This window comes from Phascolarctos cinereus, unplaced genomic scaffold (genome assembly GCF_003287225.1).
Source record: "Phascolarctos cinereus isolate Bilbo 61053 unplaced genomic scaffold, phaCin_HiC Scaffold_4;HRSCAF=312, whole genome shotgun sequence".
NCBI classification, from domain to species: domain Eukaryota; kingdom Metazoa; phylum Chordata; class Mammalia; order Diprotodontia; family Phascolarctidae; genus Phascolarctos; species Phascolarctos cinereus.
In genome coordinates, this window is record NW_027555847.1 from 720,583,781 (window position 1) to 720,598,408 (window position 14,628).

At 52.8% G+C, this 14,628-nt stretch overlaps 1 protein-coding gene across 10 annotated transcripts in view; it reads left to right on the top strand.

Annotated features, from left to right (window-relative positions):
- Positions 1–229: 229 nt before the first annotated feature.
- The window catches only part of DEPDC5 (DEP domain containing 5, GATOR1 subcomplex subunit), a 117,213-nt gene continuing 102,814 nt past the window's right edge, over positions 230–14,628 (top strand). For 3 of the 10 annotated variants that reach the window (XM_020996441.2, XM_020996440.2, XM_020996442.2), the window contains exons 1-4: positions 237–380; positions 4,354–4,471; positions 7,791–7,878; positions 9,389–9,435. In XM_020996441.2, the coding sequence (XP_020852100.1) occupies positions 4,414–4,471; positions 7,791–7,878; positions 9,389–9,435 (193 nt within the window). In that variant the 5' untranslated portion in view covers positions 237–380; positions 4,354–4,413. The other 7 variants (XM_078154440.1, XM_078154439.1, XM_020996443.2 and 4 more) reach the window with 7 other exon arrangements.

Genomic DNA, 14,628 nt, shown 5'->3' on the forward strand with positions numbered 1-14,628 from the left:
AGCGGCCCGGTCGTCCAGATCCCAGAGTCAGGGGGATAACGGGGAGGTGGGGGGGGCGGATAGCTCAGGTCAGCGGGAGGGCGAGTTCTCAGTGCGCATGCTCAGCCTCCGCCAATGGCCGGCTTGGCGGGAAACAGAGGCGGGGCCCGGTCTGGGAGCCTCGCCCCGCCCCCTTGCCCTCCCCGGCGGCGAGCCCCGGATGAGGAAGTGAGGCTGCCTCCTAGTCCCGGCGGCTCGGGCGGAGGCGGGGCCGCGCCGAGGGGGGCGGGGACTGAGCGCGGGCACGAGCGCGGCCCCTGTCCCCAGTGCCGGCTCCGGGAGCCTGGTTCGTGGGTCCGGGCGAGCGCGTCCAGGCCGGGAGCGGACGGACGGACCGGCGGGTGAGTGCAGGCTGCGAGCTCCTCCGGACTTTCCCCAGCGCCGAGCTCCTGGAGGAAACTGAGGCCCGGCCCCAATTCCCACCTCGCGCCCGCGGCCTCAGTTTCCTCGTCGGCCCAGCGTGGGCAGGGTGGGCTCGGCGGGCCCCAGAGCACCCGTACTTTGCGGAGGAGCAGCCGAAGGCCCGGAGACGCCACGTGACCTCCCGAGCGTCGGAGCTGGGACTTGAACCCAGCACCTGGGCTGTCGGAGGGGGCGGGACGAGCGCGCACAGTAAGTGCTTGTTGACTTGGCTGGAGGACGGGGGGGGGGGGGGGGGGGAGACAAGGGGCCCTAGAACTGGAGGGGCTCCCAGGACCCCCTGCAAGTGAGGTCCGAGTCAGGGCCCTACGGGCAGCGAGGGTTGGGGAGTCTGCGCCCCGCCTCCCCCCCCACCCGTCTGCCCTTCCCCCCTCCCGTGGATGGCCTCGTTCATTCAGGTCGCGAAGAAGCCAAGCCAAGTGGTTGAGCACCTACTGTGTGCTAGGCTCTGGGGTACTAAGAAAGGCAAAAGACAGCCCTGCCCTGCGGGGTCTGAGGAGGAAAGATCTCAAACTCATGTGGTCCAAGGGAGGGTCAATTGGAGATCATCTGAGGGGTAAACACTCATTAAGCACCTACTGTGTGTCAGGCCACGTGCTAAGTGCTGGGGATACAAAGCAAGGCAGAGACAGCCCCTGCCCTCCAGGAGCTCCCAGTCTAATGGCGGAGACAACCTGTGTCCCCCCACGGCCCGGTGGGATGCAGCCCGCATAAACTGGGGGGGATCCCAGAGGGAAGCGGGGCTCTCCAGTTAAGGGGGATCAGGAAGGGCTGGGCTTGCCGCTCAGGAGGAGCTATCCCGGCATTGTGGGCTACCCCAGAAGACTGGGACCCCCCCCCCCCCCCCCCGCGCTTGCTGGGAGGGGGTGGAGCAGAAGGAGCCGTGTTGAGGTCAGGGTTGGTGTGGATGGCCTCGGAGTTCCTGTGTTCCAGGGCTGCGGAATCTCCAAAGCCAGCTCTGACGGCTCTGGTGGCTGCTACATAGCTGGTTTCTGTATTACAAAGTAACAAGCTAGAGGAACGTGGGGGAGAGGCAGGGGCTGAGGGGTGAGAGCTGATGGAGGCCCGAGTAGGCTTTGTGTGCCCTAGGGCCCCCCCCCCCGCAGGGTGGGGTGATTGCCTCCAGGGCCCTGCCCACACCCGTGTTCTGGGATCCTGCAGAAAGGCGATGGGCATTTTCCCTTTTCAGTGGTACCTTCAGATTTGATCTTGATATAGGATAGATGGGGCTACTGTGGTTGAGAAGAGCTTCAGGGTGAGAGCCTGAGGGTTTGAATGTTGGCTGCTGCTCCCTGTGTCTATGGAACCATGGGCAAGTCACTTCTTTCTAGGCCTTGGCGTCATTTCTGTAACATAAGGGGGTTACTTATCTGAGGTTTTTGTTTTTGTGCAGTTTCAACTCATGACCCCGTCTGGGGTTTTCTCGGCAGAGACACTGGAGTGCTTTGCCACCTGCTTCTCCAGCTCATTTTACAGATGAGGAAACTGAGGCACACAGGGTGAAGTGACTTGCCCAGGGTCACACAGCTAGTACGTGTCTCAGGCTGGATTTGTACTCAGAAAGGTGACTCTTCCTGACTCCAGGCCCAGCCCTTTATCCCCTGTGCCTCCGAGCTGCCCTATGCTAGGTGAGGGCTTCTTAACCTTGTTAATTTTGTGGACCCTTTGGGCAGTCTGGTGAGGCCGAGGGCTTCCTTCTCAGGATCCTGTTTTTAAAGACAAAATCAGATACGTAGGATTACCAAGGAAACAAGCTCTGTTGAAATGCAGTTGTGAAAACATTGAATAAAAAATTCACAGACCCTGGGCTGAGTGCCTGAACCTGATCATGTCTATGGTTTGGTCACCTCTGACTGACCATGATGCTAACGCTTTTCTGTCAGTCTCAGAGGAAACATTCGGAAGCATAGACTGGGGAAGAGCCCTGGGTTTAGAGCTAGGACCTGAGTTCAAATGCCACCTCGGCTACTCTGTGGCCTTGTGACCCATCTGGGCCTCAGCTGATTCCTTTGTAAAATGAGGAGCCTGTACTCTATGAACTCTGATGTCCCTTCTCTGATCACCTGGGGAATAATGAGCATCTTCCCTGGTGCTGATTTGGACCCCTCTTTGCTTTCTCTTCCTGTGGATTTTTCCAGTTTTTTTCCATTACACTGAAGGCCTTCCTCTGATTTCTTAAATATATGATATGTGACAATGATAATACTGACGGAATATTGACATGCAGAAAATGTTTGTCTTTTTCTTGAGCTCCAGCATGGTTAAGGGGAGTCCAGAAAACTTAGGTTCAAGCCCTCCCACCCTGTGGTACCTACTGGTCATAGGACCCTGTTCTGTTAAGTCATTCACTCTCTGACTGAATTGCAGAGCAGTGGCAGGATAGGTCCTGTTAATTATGGTTTCCTCAAATTTAAAAAAAAAGTTTTTTGGTCTGTAGCTATAATTTCATAAGAGTCGGGTCTCCCTCTCACCAAGGCAAGTTTGCAGCTCTCTAGGACTTAGCACACAGAAAGGTCGAGTGACCTGCCCATCGACACACAGTGATTGTGTGTTAGAGTGGAATATGAACCCAGGGCTTTCCAACCCCAGCCCAGCACCCTGTCCCAGAGTACAGATGTGTGGCCCCACAATAGAATACTAAGTATAGATACTGTGGACAGAACACTTTGTGGTTTGCCAGATACTTCGCTTACATCTTGTATCTTCCTCTCTTACTCACAGCCGCTCACCAAGTGAGGTTGCATATTTGTTATCACCTTCATTTTGCAAGGCGGGGGGGGGGGGGGGGGGGGGGGGACTGAGTTTGCAGTTACGACTTGCTGCCGGTCACAGCTTCAGTGTGTCAGAGCTGGGACTCCACGTCCCCTCACTCCAACTGAAGGCTTTGGGGTTTTTTTTTAATACTTTTTTTCTTTTTGGCAAGGCAAGGGGTAAGTGACTTGCCCGGGGTCACACAGCTGGTAAGTGTTAATGTGTCTGAGGTCACATTTGAACTCAGGTTCTCCTGAATCCAGGGCTGGTGCTCTATCCGCTGTACCGCCTAGTTGCCCCCAGTACATTTTTATTGAAGTATTTTTTACATCACTATAATTTTCCCCAATCTCCTCGCCCCTGAGAGTCATCCTATAGAACAAAGTAATGATTTTTTAAAGACTGAAAAAGAAGGTGAAAAATCATGATAACTGATGAGTAAATCAGAAGAGTCAGAAAATCGCCATGGGCAATGCTTTCGGATCTCCCACCTCCCCAAAGGGGTGGGCTGGCAGCGTTCTCTCATCCCTCCTCATTTCTCCCCTGCCTGACCCTTGTGATTTGTTCTGTTCACTTCTGATTTTTCAGTGTGTTGTCTTTCCATTTACACCGTTGTTGTCACCACGTATGTAGTTTTTTTGGCTCCGCTGACTGGGCCCTGCCTCAGTTCATGGAGATCTTTCTGTGCTTCTTGCTATTTATCACATACGTCATTTCTTATAGCACAGGGATAAGATTTCGTTCACATACCAGTTTGTTTAGCCATTCCCTAGGGCAGGGTCCCCATCCCTGCCCCAGATGACGGGCATCAGCTTTGCTGATAGTAGTTAGGTAGCTCTTTGCTACCACAAAATGAGCTGCTCTCACTATGTTGGGGTGAGTTTTTTCCAACGTGAAGCTCTTCCTACCTCAGTGTCGGCTCTCATTGTCTCCATCAGCCTCCCGGTCCTCTTCCCTCACGTACAACCTCTATGTAAACCATAAAGCAGCTAGTTGCGGGGGATGAGTTTGCTGGATGGAGCATCTCTGCTCCTTCGGGGTGGGGAGAGTCCAATGCCGGCCAGTCCTGCCTGCGCTCACTGCCTTCGGGGCAGCAGCTTTGTAAAGACCCGCTATATCTCTTTGTTTGTTTTCTGGTGGCAGGGAGGCACGATGAGTTCTCTGCGCCCAGCCTGGAGCAGCTGAAGAAAGCACCAGGCCAAGATGAGAACCACCAAAGTCTACAAGCTGGTCATACACAAGAAGGGCTTTGGGGGCAGTGGTGAGCATTGCTTGGCGCTGGGGGATGGGGCGGGCCGCAACGTGCGCAAGGCTTTGGGGACGCTGACCGGACTTCAGCAAAGGGACCTGATTGGGTGAGATTTGTGAGGTCATTCTGTAAATTGGCCAACGTCCCCAGCGGCCAGGGATTGGACAGCTCTAAAGGGTCGGAGTTTTGCTGATTGCATTGAAATGTTCAGGTCCAGCTTGATGATACGGAGCTTTTGAATTCACGAGAGCTTTCCATATATCATCTCATTTGGGCCTTTGATCACCCTGTGAGGTGGGTGCTTTTAGGATTCCCATTTCACAGATGGGAAAACTGGGGCCCCTAGAGGTGAAGTCATTTGCTTGGGATTAAACGGCTGATGAGTGCCTTGGGGCCTTCGGGCTTCAAGTCTAGCCAGTTACTGTGAGAGCGGGCAGCAGTAGGTTTTCATTTGATTGTGAAGGTGGCTGTGGGCCTCCCCCTGTGTGTGGGTGGGTCTAACCTCAGCCTTCCCTCCCCACCGTTGGTGAGTAGCTGCTTTTTTTTTAATGCCTGCACTATGGCAGCAGCCTCCGGGCTGGCCTTCCTGCCTCCAGTCTCTCCTCATTTCTTCGTGTACTCCTCTTCTTTGGGCACCTCCGGTGGCTGGCTCCCCCTGACCTCAAGGATCAAATGTGGAACCCTTTCTTTGACTGTTAGAGCCCTTGGTACCCTCCTTGCTCCCGGCAGCCCCAAGGACTCTGGGATTCAGCACCACCAGCCTCCTGGCTGCTCCTTAGACAAGACCAGGCGCTGGGCATTCTCTCTGGCCGTCCCCAGGCCGGGATTGCTCTCCGACCTCGTCCCTGGCTCCTGACTTTGCCTCCCGGCTTTCGACAGGAAACCCTACCCAGGCTGTCCTCTGGGACTCCCCCGGCTTGTCCCGTCTGGGTTGCCATTGGTTATCTCCTCCCCCACTGGGCTGGTGAGCGTCTGGAGGCTGACCTTTGACCTTTCTCTGTAGCCCCAGTGCCTGGCACATCGTAGGTGCTTTGTGCTTGATGACTCACCCTAGCACCTGGCATGGGGCCTTGTCCACAGTAGCTGTTTAATAAATGGTTGTTGAGGGGCAGCTGGGCGGCACAGTGGATAGAGCACCGGCCCTGAAGTCAGGAGGACCTGAGTTCAAATGCGGCCTCAGACACATAACACTTACTAGCTGTGTGACCCTGGGCAAGTCACTTAACCCCATTGCCTAGCCAAAAAAAGAAAAAAGGTTCTTGAGTTGGGTCGAATCTGGCTGGTTCGGGGGCTGGAGTGAGAAGAGCCTGGCCCCTCGGCTGACTGCCGGGCCCTTGTTCTGTGACTGTGGGCCACCCCTTCCTATTGCTGGCCTTTGGTTTCCTTCTGTCCAGGGAGGGGCTGAGACCCCAGGAGCTCAGTGACTGTGAGCGCTGTGCTCTCAGGCTGTGGGACAGTCAGGTCCTCTGTAGCTTGTTTTTGGTGTTTGGAGAAGAGACGGGGCATCGTGGGACGCTGGCAAGAGCGCGAGTTCTGGCGTCAGCCCCAGGACTTGGCCGCGATCCAGATTCGGCCTCTTGGTAGCTGCGTGACCTTGAGCAGATGACTGAACCTTTGTGAGGTCCGGGAAGAGGGGGCTGGGCTGGATCTGTTGGAGGTCTGCCTGAATCTCACCCCCGTTGTTGTTGCCATTCAGTCATTGTTTAGCCGTCTCCACGTGGCTCCATTTGGGGTTTCCTTGGCAGAGATCCTGGCGTGGAGGGGTTTGCCATTTCCTTCTCCAGCTCATTTGACAGATGAGGGAATTCAGGCAGATCGGGTGAAGTGGCTTGTCCAGGGTCACACAGCTAGGAAGTGTCTGAGGAAGGATTTGGACTCAAGAAGGGGATGCCCAGCGCTCTCTCTGCTGTGGCGCCCCCTAGCGGCCCCAGTTTCATCTCCTGTCCCCAATGTTTTTGTTTGATTCTGCCAGAGAAGATGAACACAGAAGGATAAGTGCAGCGATGGATAAAGGGTGAGAAATACATTTTTGGGAGGTGCGGTGCGTCAGACATGCAGCAGATAGTCACCGCACTCGGAATCCAGATATCAACCAAGTTTTCTGAATGGTCATTCAAGCTTCAGGCCGATGTCAGGGAAGCAGAAGTTTCTAGAGGAAGTTAGCGCGGTTGGGGTCTTGTCGGCTACAGTCCAATGGCCTCATTGTGGAAGTGAAGAACCTGCCCCAGCGGGTGAAGCTTCTTCCCCCTCAGTCACACCAAGAGTGAGCAGAGATGGGAGACATAGGCCGACTGGACAGAGGGTGCCAAGGCAGAAAGGAGGCATGCGATTGCCCCCGTGCCGGGCTCTGCCCACCTCACTGCTGGCTGCATTTAGATATCTGTTCTGTCATGTGACTGCTGGCCCTGGCAAGGAGGTTGGGCAGGGTTTTTTTTTTTTTGTTTAGGCAGTGGGGTTAAGTGACTTGCCCAGGGTCACGCAGCTAGTAAATGTCAAGTGTCTGAGGCCGGATTGGAACTCAGGTCCTCCTGACTCCAAGGCCAGAGCGCTGGCCAGAGCGCTAGCCACTGTGCCACCTAGCTGCCCCATGGGCAGGGGTTTTTATGTCCATTTTGCAGCTGAGCAGACTGAGGTCCAGAGCTGAATTGCAGCCTGTGCCCCCTGACTCCCTGTGAGGCCTCCCTGCCTCTGCTGGTTTTGTCTGTGGGCCCGTCAGGGTGATGGGATGCCACACTAGGGGTCCTCCTCCTTCCCTCATCTGAGTCTCAGTCAGCTCAGACTCTGTCGGCTTTCTCTTTTGTCTGATCCCCTTGGGGAGACCGTCAGCCCCACAGAGGTGCTCCTGAAGTCTTCCTTTGCTTCCTGACTGTGCCCTGGCACCGTGCCTCAGAGCCCAGGCCACTGGGTTCAGCCCCTGGTGCTGGTCCACCCCGCTGCCTCGGTGGTGCGCTCCTCAGGTGGGGTCCCCAGCTCTGCCCTTCTCCCTCACCCTTAGCATCTCTCAGCACCGCTGTCCTCATTTATAGAGAAGGAGGCTGAGCAAGGTGACTCCTTAGGCCTTACAAAACGCCATGTAATAGGCTTGACTGCGTGCTGTATTTGGGTTCCTGTGGAAGGGGTTGGAGTTGGGGTCAGAGCTTGCAGGCTGAGGCCCTGTTTGAGTGCCTGGCATCTTCAAGCCTCAGTTTCCTCGCCTGTAAAAGGAGGCGGTGTTTGCATCTGTCCCTTCCTGGGGCCGGGGGAGGGAAGCCCTTTGAGAAGCTTCCTGTTGGGACGGGGTCAGGTTGGGATCTGTGGTCTCACTGGCTGAGGGGTTTTCTTTGCCTTATAGATGACGAGCTCGTGGTGAATCCGAAAGTGTTCCCCCAGATCAAGCTGGGGGACATCGTGGAGATTGCACACCCCAACGATGAGTACAGGTGAGGGTTCTTTCTTTCCCGGGGCCAGCAGCAGGGAGGCCGCGTGGCCTTCCCGTGGCGGTGAGGGAGACAGGCCAGAAGAGGGGCTGGCCCAGCTTTGGGGTGGGGAAGCTGCCCACCCGGAGGTGGGCCAGGAATATCCAGGCAGCTGTCATGCCCGCTGTGGCAGAGTCCTGGGCGTGGGGGCACTCAGAAATGCTGGCTCTTGAATTCTGGGGAAAGGACTGTGGTTTGGGAGTTGGAAAGTGGGTGGGAATTCAGCCTCAGACACTGGCAAGCCTCAGTTTCCGCAGCTGAAGAATGAGAGCAGTAATGCACTACCTGCGAACCAAGGTTCTTGTGGGGAGGGAAGCAAGCAATGAGCAATTGAAGAGTAGTTTACAGAGTGCTTCTAGGTGCTGGGGACACAGATACAAAAATGAGACGGTACCTGCCCTCATGGAGCTTACTTTCTAAATAGGGAGAGATGGAATATCTAGAGGAGTGGGGGCTAATTAAGAGAGTTTTAATCTGGGAAGTCTCCAGAGTGGTGGCTGGCACCACAGGGTCGGTGATTGATGCCTCCTTCCCAGGAATGGGATTACTGTTCCCAGGGTGGGGTGGGGAAGCTCTGGGGGGTGGGAGCATGACGATGGCCGAGTGAGTCAGTGAGCCTGAAGGTGCTTGGACGTGTCCAGAGCTAGAGCCGGAGCACTGGGGAGGAGTGAAGGGTGCAGCAGGGTCGCAGGAAGATGCTTAATAACAAAAATAGTGGTAAGGCGTGGTAAGGGGTGGCCTTGGAGTCAGCAGCCCTGGGTTCAAATCTTGTCTCTGGCATTTACCAGCTGTGTGACTGTGGGCAAGTCACTTCATCTCCAGCTCACTGGGGTGTGTCCTCTAAGTCACACAGGAGCTGCAGTCTTGGGGGAGGTGTGTGTGTGTGGGTGAATTCCCACACTGTGAATGCCCCACACTGACAGCATCATGGCTCGTTTGTGAAAGTGCCTTTGTAAGTCATACAAGGCAGAATGCGTCAGGAATCAGGGACCTTGTGACTTCACGGGGGCACCGAGTGGGCAGATTGCAGACCATGTCATTTAGGGTCTATGCAGTGCCCAAGGAGCCTGGCGCTGCTGCCCAGCTGGTGCTGGCCGGGGCCTGAGGCTCTGTCTCCTGTTCCTTTTGGACCCTGCCTGTCTGTGATTTCATTCCTTTAGGGCACTCCCAAAGCCGATTGGCTCCTGCTGCCCAGCATCTAGTTGTAGAAGGCTGCCTGGCAACCCCTCCTCCCCAGGAGTGAAGTGACAGGCCCAGGGCCATGCAGCCAATAAGGAGCAGATACTGGACTTGAACCCAGCTCCTCCTGACCTCAAGGCCTGCTTTTGATCCACTCCACCATATAGTAATCCGTGAGCTGGCCTTTCTGCCCCAGGGGCCCTTGCTTGGTCTCTGTTTACGCCAGTCCTCAAGCCAGGAGGGCCAGGGGCTTTGGCTTGGAGTGTCTGAGTTCTTCTGTCCCTTTCCTTTCCAGCCCTCTGCTTTTGCAGGTGAAGTCACTTAAGGAAGACCTGCAGAAAGGTAAGATTTCCTCTCCCACTTTCCTCAGAGGCCCATGTATTCTGGTAGGTTTGGCGATGCTGCCTTTGGGCCCAAAGGAAGGGATCGGTGTTTCAGAAGGGTGGAGGGTCCCAGATTTCTGTTTTTGTCCAATTTAGCTGGGAATTAAGTGAAACAAACCCCAGTCATGCCCGCTGCTACGTGGGTGGTGAGGCCTGCTCGTTACCTTCTCCAAAGCCCTGAAGAAAGTCCTTGGTATCGAGGGCTTGTTTGGGTTCTGTAGATGTGCAGATGCTGATGCAGAAGCAGGGCCAGGGAAACTTTAAATAGCTAATGTCCACTTAGTGCTTATTCTGTGCTGGTCAGCCACTGCACTGCAAATTCCAGCACAGAGAAGGACCCCGCCCTCAGGGAGCTTCCCGCTAATGGGGGCAGACCGCACACAAAGGGGAGCTGGGAAAGGGCGGGATGGGTATGGGGGCTGGTGCTGGTGGTGGGGAAGTTGGGCAGGGTCTGGCTCCAGTAAGAGTAAGGGAAAGGCCGTGTCAGAGTCCAGACTGGTAGAGTCCAAGGTTCCATGGACAGGAGGATAGAGGTGACGAGGAAATACAAGTATGCGCGCGCGCGCGCGCACACACACACACACACACACACACACACACACACACACACACACACACACACACACACACACACACCCTCTCTCTAGTTAAATACAAGCTTTGGGAGGGAGAGGCTTCACGTAGAAGCTGGATTTTGAGTCACATCTTTAAGGACAAGGAGGCGGACTTGAGGCACAGATAGAGAAGGAACAGTGCATTTCAGGCATTGGGGACAGCTGGTGCAAAGTCCTGGAGGTGGGAAGTGGAGTGTCCTGTGTGAGGAGCAGAGAGGAGGCCAGGTGGACCAGATCGCAGAGGGCGGGAGGATGGATCAGGGCCAGGAAGTCAAGGCCTGGAAAAGCCAAACAGAGGAGCTTAAATGTGATCCCAGGGCAGCAGGGAGCCAGCAGAGGTGTTTGAGTGGAGCCCCCACGGTCAGATCGTGCTTGTGACGGGTGTATGTGTAGATGTGGTGGAGAGGGCCTGGGTCAGCCAGCTTCTGAGCGCCTTCATTTCCCAGAGTGGATTCCACCTTCACAGTCACACGACTGCCAGATGATGCAGAGAATATGATATTCCACTGTTGGCTGGCGGCATGTCCAGGCTCTCCACCAAGAAGACATTTTCCGTTCTTGAAATCATACGAGATGTGATCAACAAGCCTTATATACCTACTGTGTGCCAGGCCCTGGGGGATGCCAAAATGAGGAAGAGTCAGTTCCTACTCCCCTGTTCTAATGGGAGAGACCGCATGAACTTAAATAAATCCACAGTCTGAGCTCAGGGGCCAGCTAAGTGGCGCAGTGGATAGAACACCAGGCCTGGAGTCAGGAAAGCAGTCAGTTCAAATCCAGACACTTCCTAGGTGGGAGTTTGCCTGTTTGCCTCAGTTTCCTCCTCTGTAAAATGAGCTGGAGAAGGAAATGGCCAACCACTCCAGTGTCTCTGCCCAGAAAACCCCAGATGGGGTCACAGAAGGTCAGACACGACTGAAATGACTGAACAGCTGTGCTCAGGAGAGACCTCTAAGTCTAGAACTGGGAGTAGAGATGCTAATTCTACGTGGGCAGCTGATGGGATCACCTAATGAAGGAGAAGGAGAGGAAGAGGACCCAGCCCAGAGCCGAGGGCGGCGGGGATGAGGAGACTGAGGAGGGGAGGTCAGCCAGGTGGGAGAGAGCTGTGCCACATCAGCTCACGAGAGGAGGAGGAAGAGAAGGTGACCCCCAGGCCGCTGTCCAGAAAGGACCAGAGGGTTGAGGTTGGAGGAGCCATGAAGGAGGGAAATAGGAGATCATTGGTGATTTTGGAGAGGGCAGCTTTAGTTCAATGATGAAAGAAGTTACCTTTTAAAATTTTGTTTCTCACAAACCTTCCCCTAGTTAAACTACTTCAGATATCTGAATTCTTTCACAGACAGTTTGGTGATGCAGAGGACTGGGCCCAGAATTAGAAGACCTGAGTTCAAATCCAGCCTGAGACATTGCCCACCTGGGCACGTCACTTAATCTCTGTCTGCCTCAATTTCCTCAACTTCAAAATGAGGGGTTATAACAGCACCTGCCTCCCAGGGTCGGAGTGTATGGCTGTTCAGAGAAGACTAGTGCCTCTGGCGTGAGGGCTGCCGATCCCTTTTAAGGGCTGCTCAACCATCTTTTGTGTCCAATGTTACCCAATTCTCCCCTGTGGCTTCAGGAAGCTGCAGCCTACGCAGCAGCCACACACCAGTAAACTGTTTCAGCTGATGGACTAAACCGATGGAGGGTAACCGACAGGCTTAAAAATTAACCCCAAGAAAACACAGGTGCTCCACCAGCCACGTGTGGAACCATCACTTACCTTGGCAGTAGACTTTCTTGGTATGTCCACATAGATGATGAGGTTGATGCGGGCATTGCCAGAGCTGGCTCAGTGTTTGGGAGGCTCTGAAGAAAAGTAGGGGAGAAGTATTACATTGACTACCAAACTGAAGGTCTACAGAGCCATGGTGCTGACCTCATTGGGAAACCTGGACAGTCTACCAGCGCCATGCCAGGAAACTGAATCGCTTCCATTTGAATTGTCTTAGGAACATTCTGAAGATCACCTGGCAGGAGAAGGTGCCAGGCACTGAGGTCCTTTCTCAAACTAAACTGCCAAGCATTCAGACTGTGCTTCGGAGAGCACAGCTCCGATGGGCTGGCTGTGTTGTTCAAATGCAAAACGTATGTTTGCCTAGAAGACTATTTCATGGAGAACTCACACAAGGCAAGCGCTCACTGGTGGTCAGAAGAAGCAACGCAAGGACACTCTCAAGGTCTCTCTGAAGAACTCTGTGAGACATGGGAGACGACGGCACAGGACGGCTCAGCATGATATGCCCATGTCAGAGAAGGTGCTATGCAAAGCTGAGTAGCAGCAGCTCAAAGGAAACGTGACATGCACAAATTTAGAGACATCTCCACCCCACGTGTTCACGCGGACTGTCTGTGCCTGGCCTGCACGGGTCGGTCTGATCAGCCGCGGCTGGACACTGCACCTTGGCTCCAGTGTAGTGATGTCATTTGATGTCATTTGGGTTGTCTCTGAGAACGAAGGACAGCAGCCAGTCACCACAGAAGGGCTGCTATGAGCACTTTGTTGGGCTGTGGACCTTCCTGCAGAGCATGCTGAGGTGTGGGACTGCCGAGTCAGAGTGCAGGCGGTTTGACCATCTTTTCTTGTGTAGTCACAAGCTGCTCTCCAGAGTGGTTGGCTGGTTCACAGCTCCCCCAACAGTTTATGCACGCCTGCCTTCGCACAGCCCTCCACCCTTGAGTGTCACCATTTTCTGTCGTCTTTGCCAATTCTCATGGACTGACAAAAATTTAGAGCTGTCATCATTTACATTTTCTTAGTCTTGCAGAATCTGTTTTTTTATAACATTGATGTAATATAAATTGTTCTTAATAATAATAATAATGGCTAGCTTTTACATAGTACTTTGAGATATGCAAATCTCTTTACAAATATTATCCCATTTAATCCTCATAACAACCCTGAGAAGTAGAGGCTGTGATTGTCCCCGTTTTACAGCTGAGAAAATGGAGACAGGCAGACATTAAGTAACTTGCCCAGGCACACAGTTAGGAAGTGTCTGAGGCCAGATTTGAACTCAGGCCCAAGGCTGTAGCCACTGCACCACCTAGCTGCTCACTTCACTCTGCATCGGTTCATACACATCTTCCCAGGTTTCTCAGAAGCTGACTCTTTCTTTATTTCTTTTCTTTTCTTTTTTTCAAATGTATTTTTAGTTTTCAACATTCACTTCTACAAGATTTTGAGTTCCAAATTTTCACCCCAACTCGCCACTTCCCCCACCCCAAGATGGCATGCGTTCTGAATATCCCTGCCTCTAGTCTGCCCTCCCTTTTATCTCTCCCCCTCTTCTTTTATCCCCTTCCCCTTCTGTTTTCCTGTAGGGCAGGATAGATTTCTGCCTAAATTCTCTATATTTCTTATTTCCCAGTTGCATGTGAAAACATTTTTTTAAACGTGTTTTTAAAACTTTGAGTTCCAAATTTTCTCCCTTCCACCCTCCCCACCCAGTGTCATTGAAAAGACAAGCAACTCAATATAGGTTATACATGTGCAGTTATGCAAAACACTTCCATAGTAGTCATGTTGTGAAAAACTAACTCTATTTCCCTTAATCTTAGCCCACCCTCCCCATTTATTCTATTCTTACTTTTGACCTTGTCCCTTCTCAGAAGTGTTTGCTTCTGATTACACCCTTTCCCAATCTGCCCTCCTCTCTATCATTCCCCTGCTCTCCTCTCCCCTTCTCCCCCTATTTTCCTGTAGGGTAAGACAGATTTCCATACCCAATTGAGTGTGTATGTTATTCCCTCCTTAAGCCAAAACTTATGAGAATAAGATTCACTCATTCCCTCTCACCTTCCCCTGTTTCCCCTCCACTGTAAGAGCCTTTTCTTTTCTGTTTTTTTTTTGTGACATAATTTACCCCATTCTACCTGTCCCTTTCTCCTTCTCCCAGTACAATCCTCTCTCACCCCTTAATTTTATTCTCCAGATATGACCCCTTAATCTTCAACTTACCCTGTGCCCTCTATCTCTATCTGTATATATACATACATGTAATTTTTTCCCTCCAACTACGCTAATACTGACAAAAGTCTCACGAGTTATAAATATCATCTTTCTATGCAGGAATGTAAACAGTTCAACCTTAATAAGTCTCTTATGATTTCTCTTTCCTATTTACCTCTTCATGTCCCACTTGAGTCTTATTTGAAAGTCAAATTTTCTATTCAGCTCTTCTTTTCATCAGAATGCTTGAAAGTCCTCTATTTCACTGAATGACCATTTTTTCCCCTGAAGGATTATACTCAGTTTTGCTGGGTAGGTGATTCTTGGTTGTAATCCTATCTCCTTTGCCCTCTGGAATATTATATTCCATGCCCTCTGGTCCTTTAATGTAGAAGCTGCTAAATCTTGTGTTATCCTGATTGTGTTTCCACAATACTTGAATTGTTTCTTTCTGGCAGCTTGTAATATTTTCTCCTTGACCTGGGAACTCTGGAATTTGGCTACAATATTCCTAGGAGTTTTCCTTTGGGGATCTCTTTCAGGG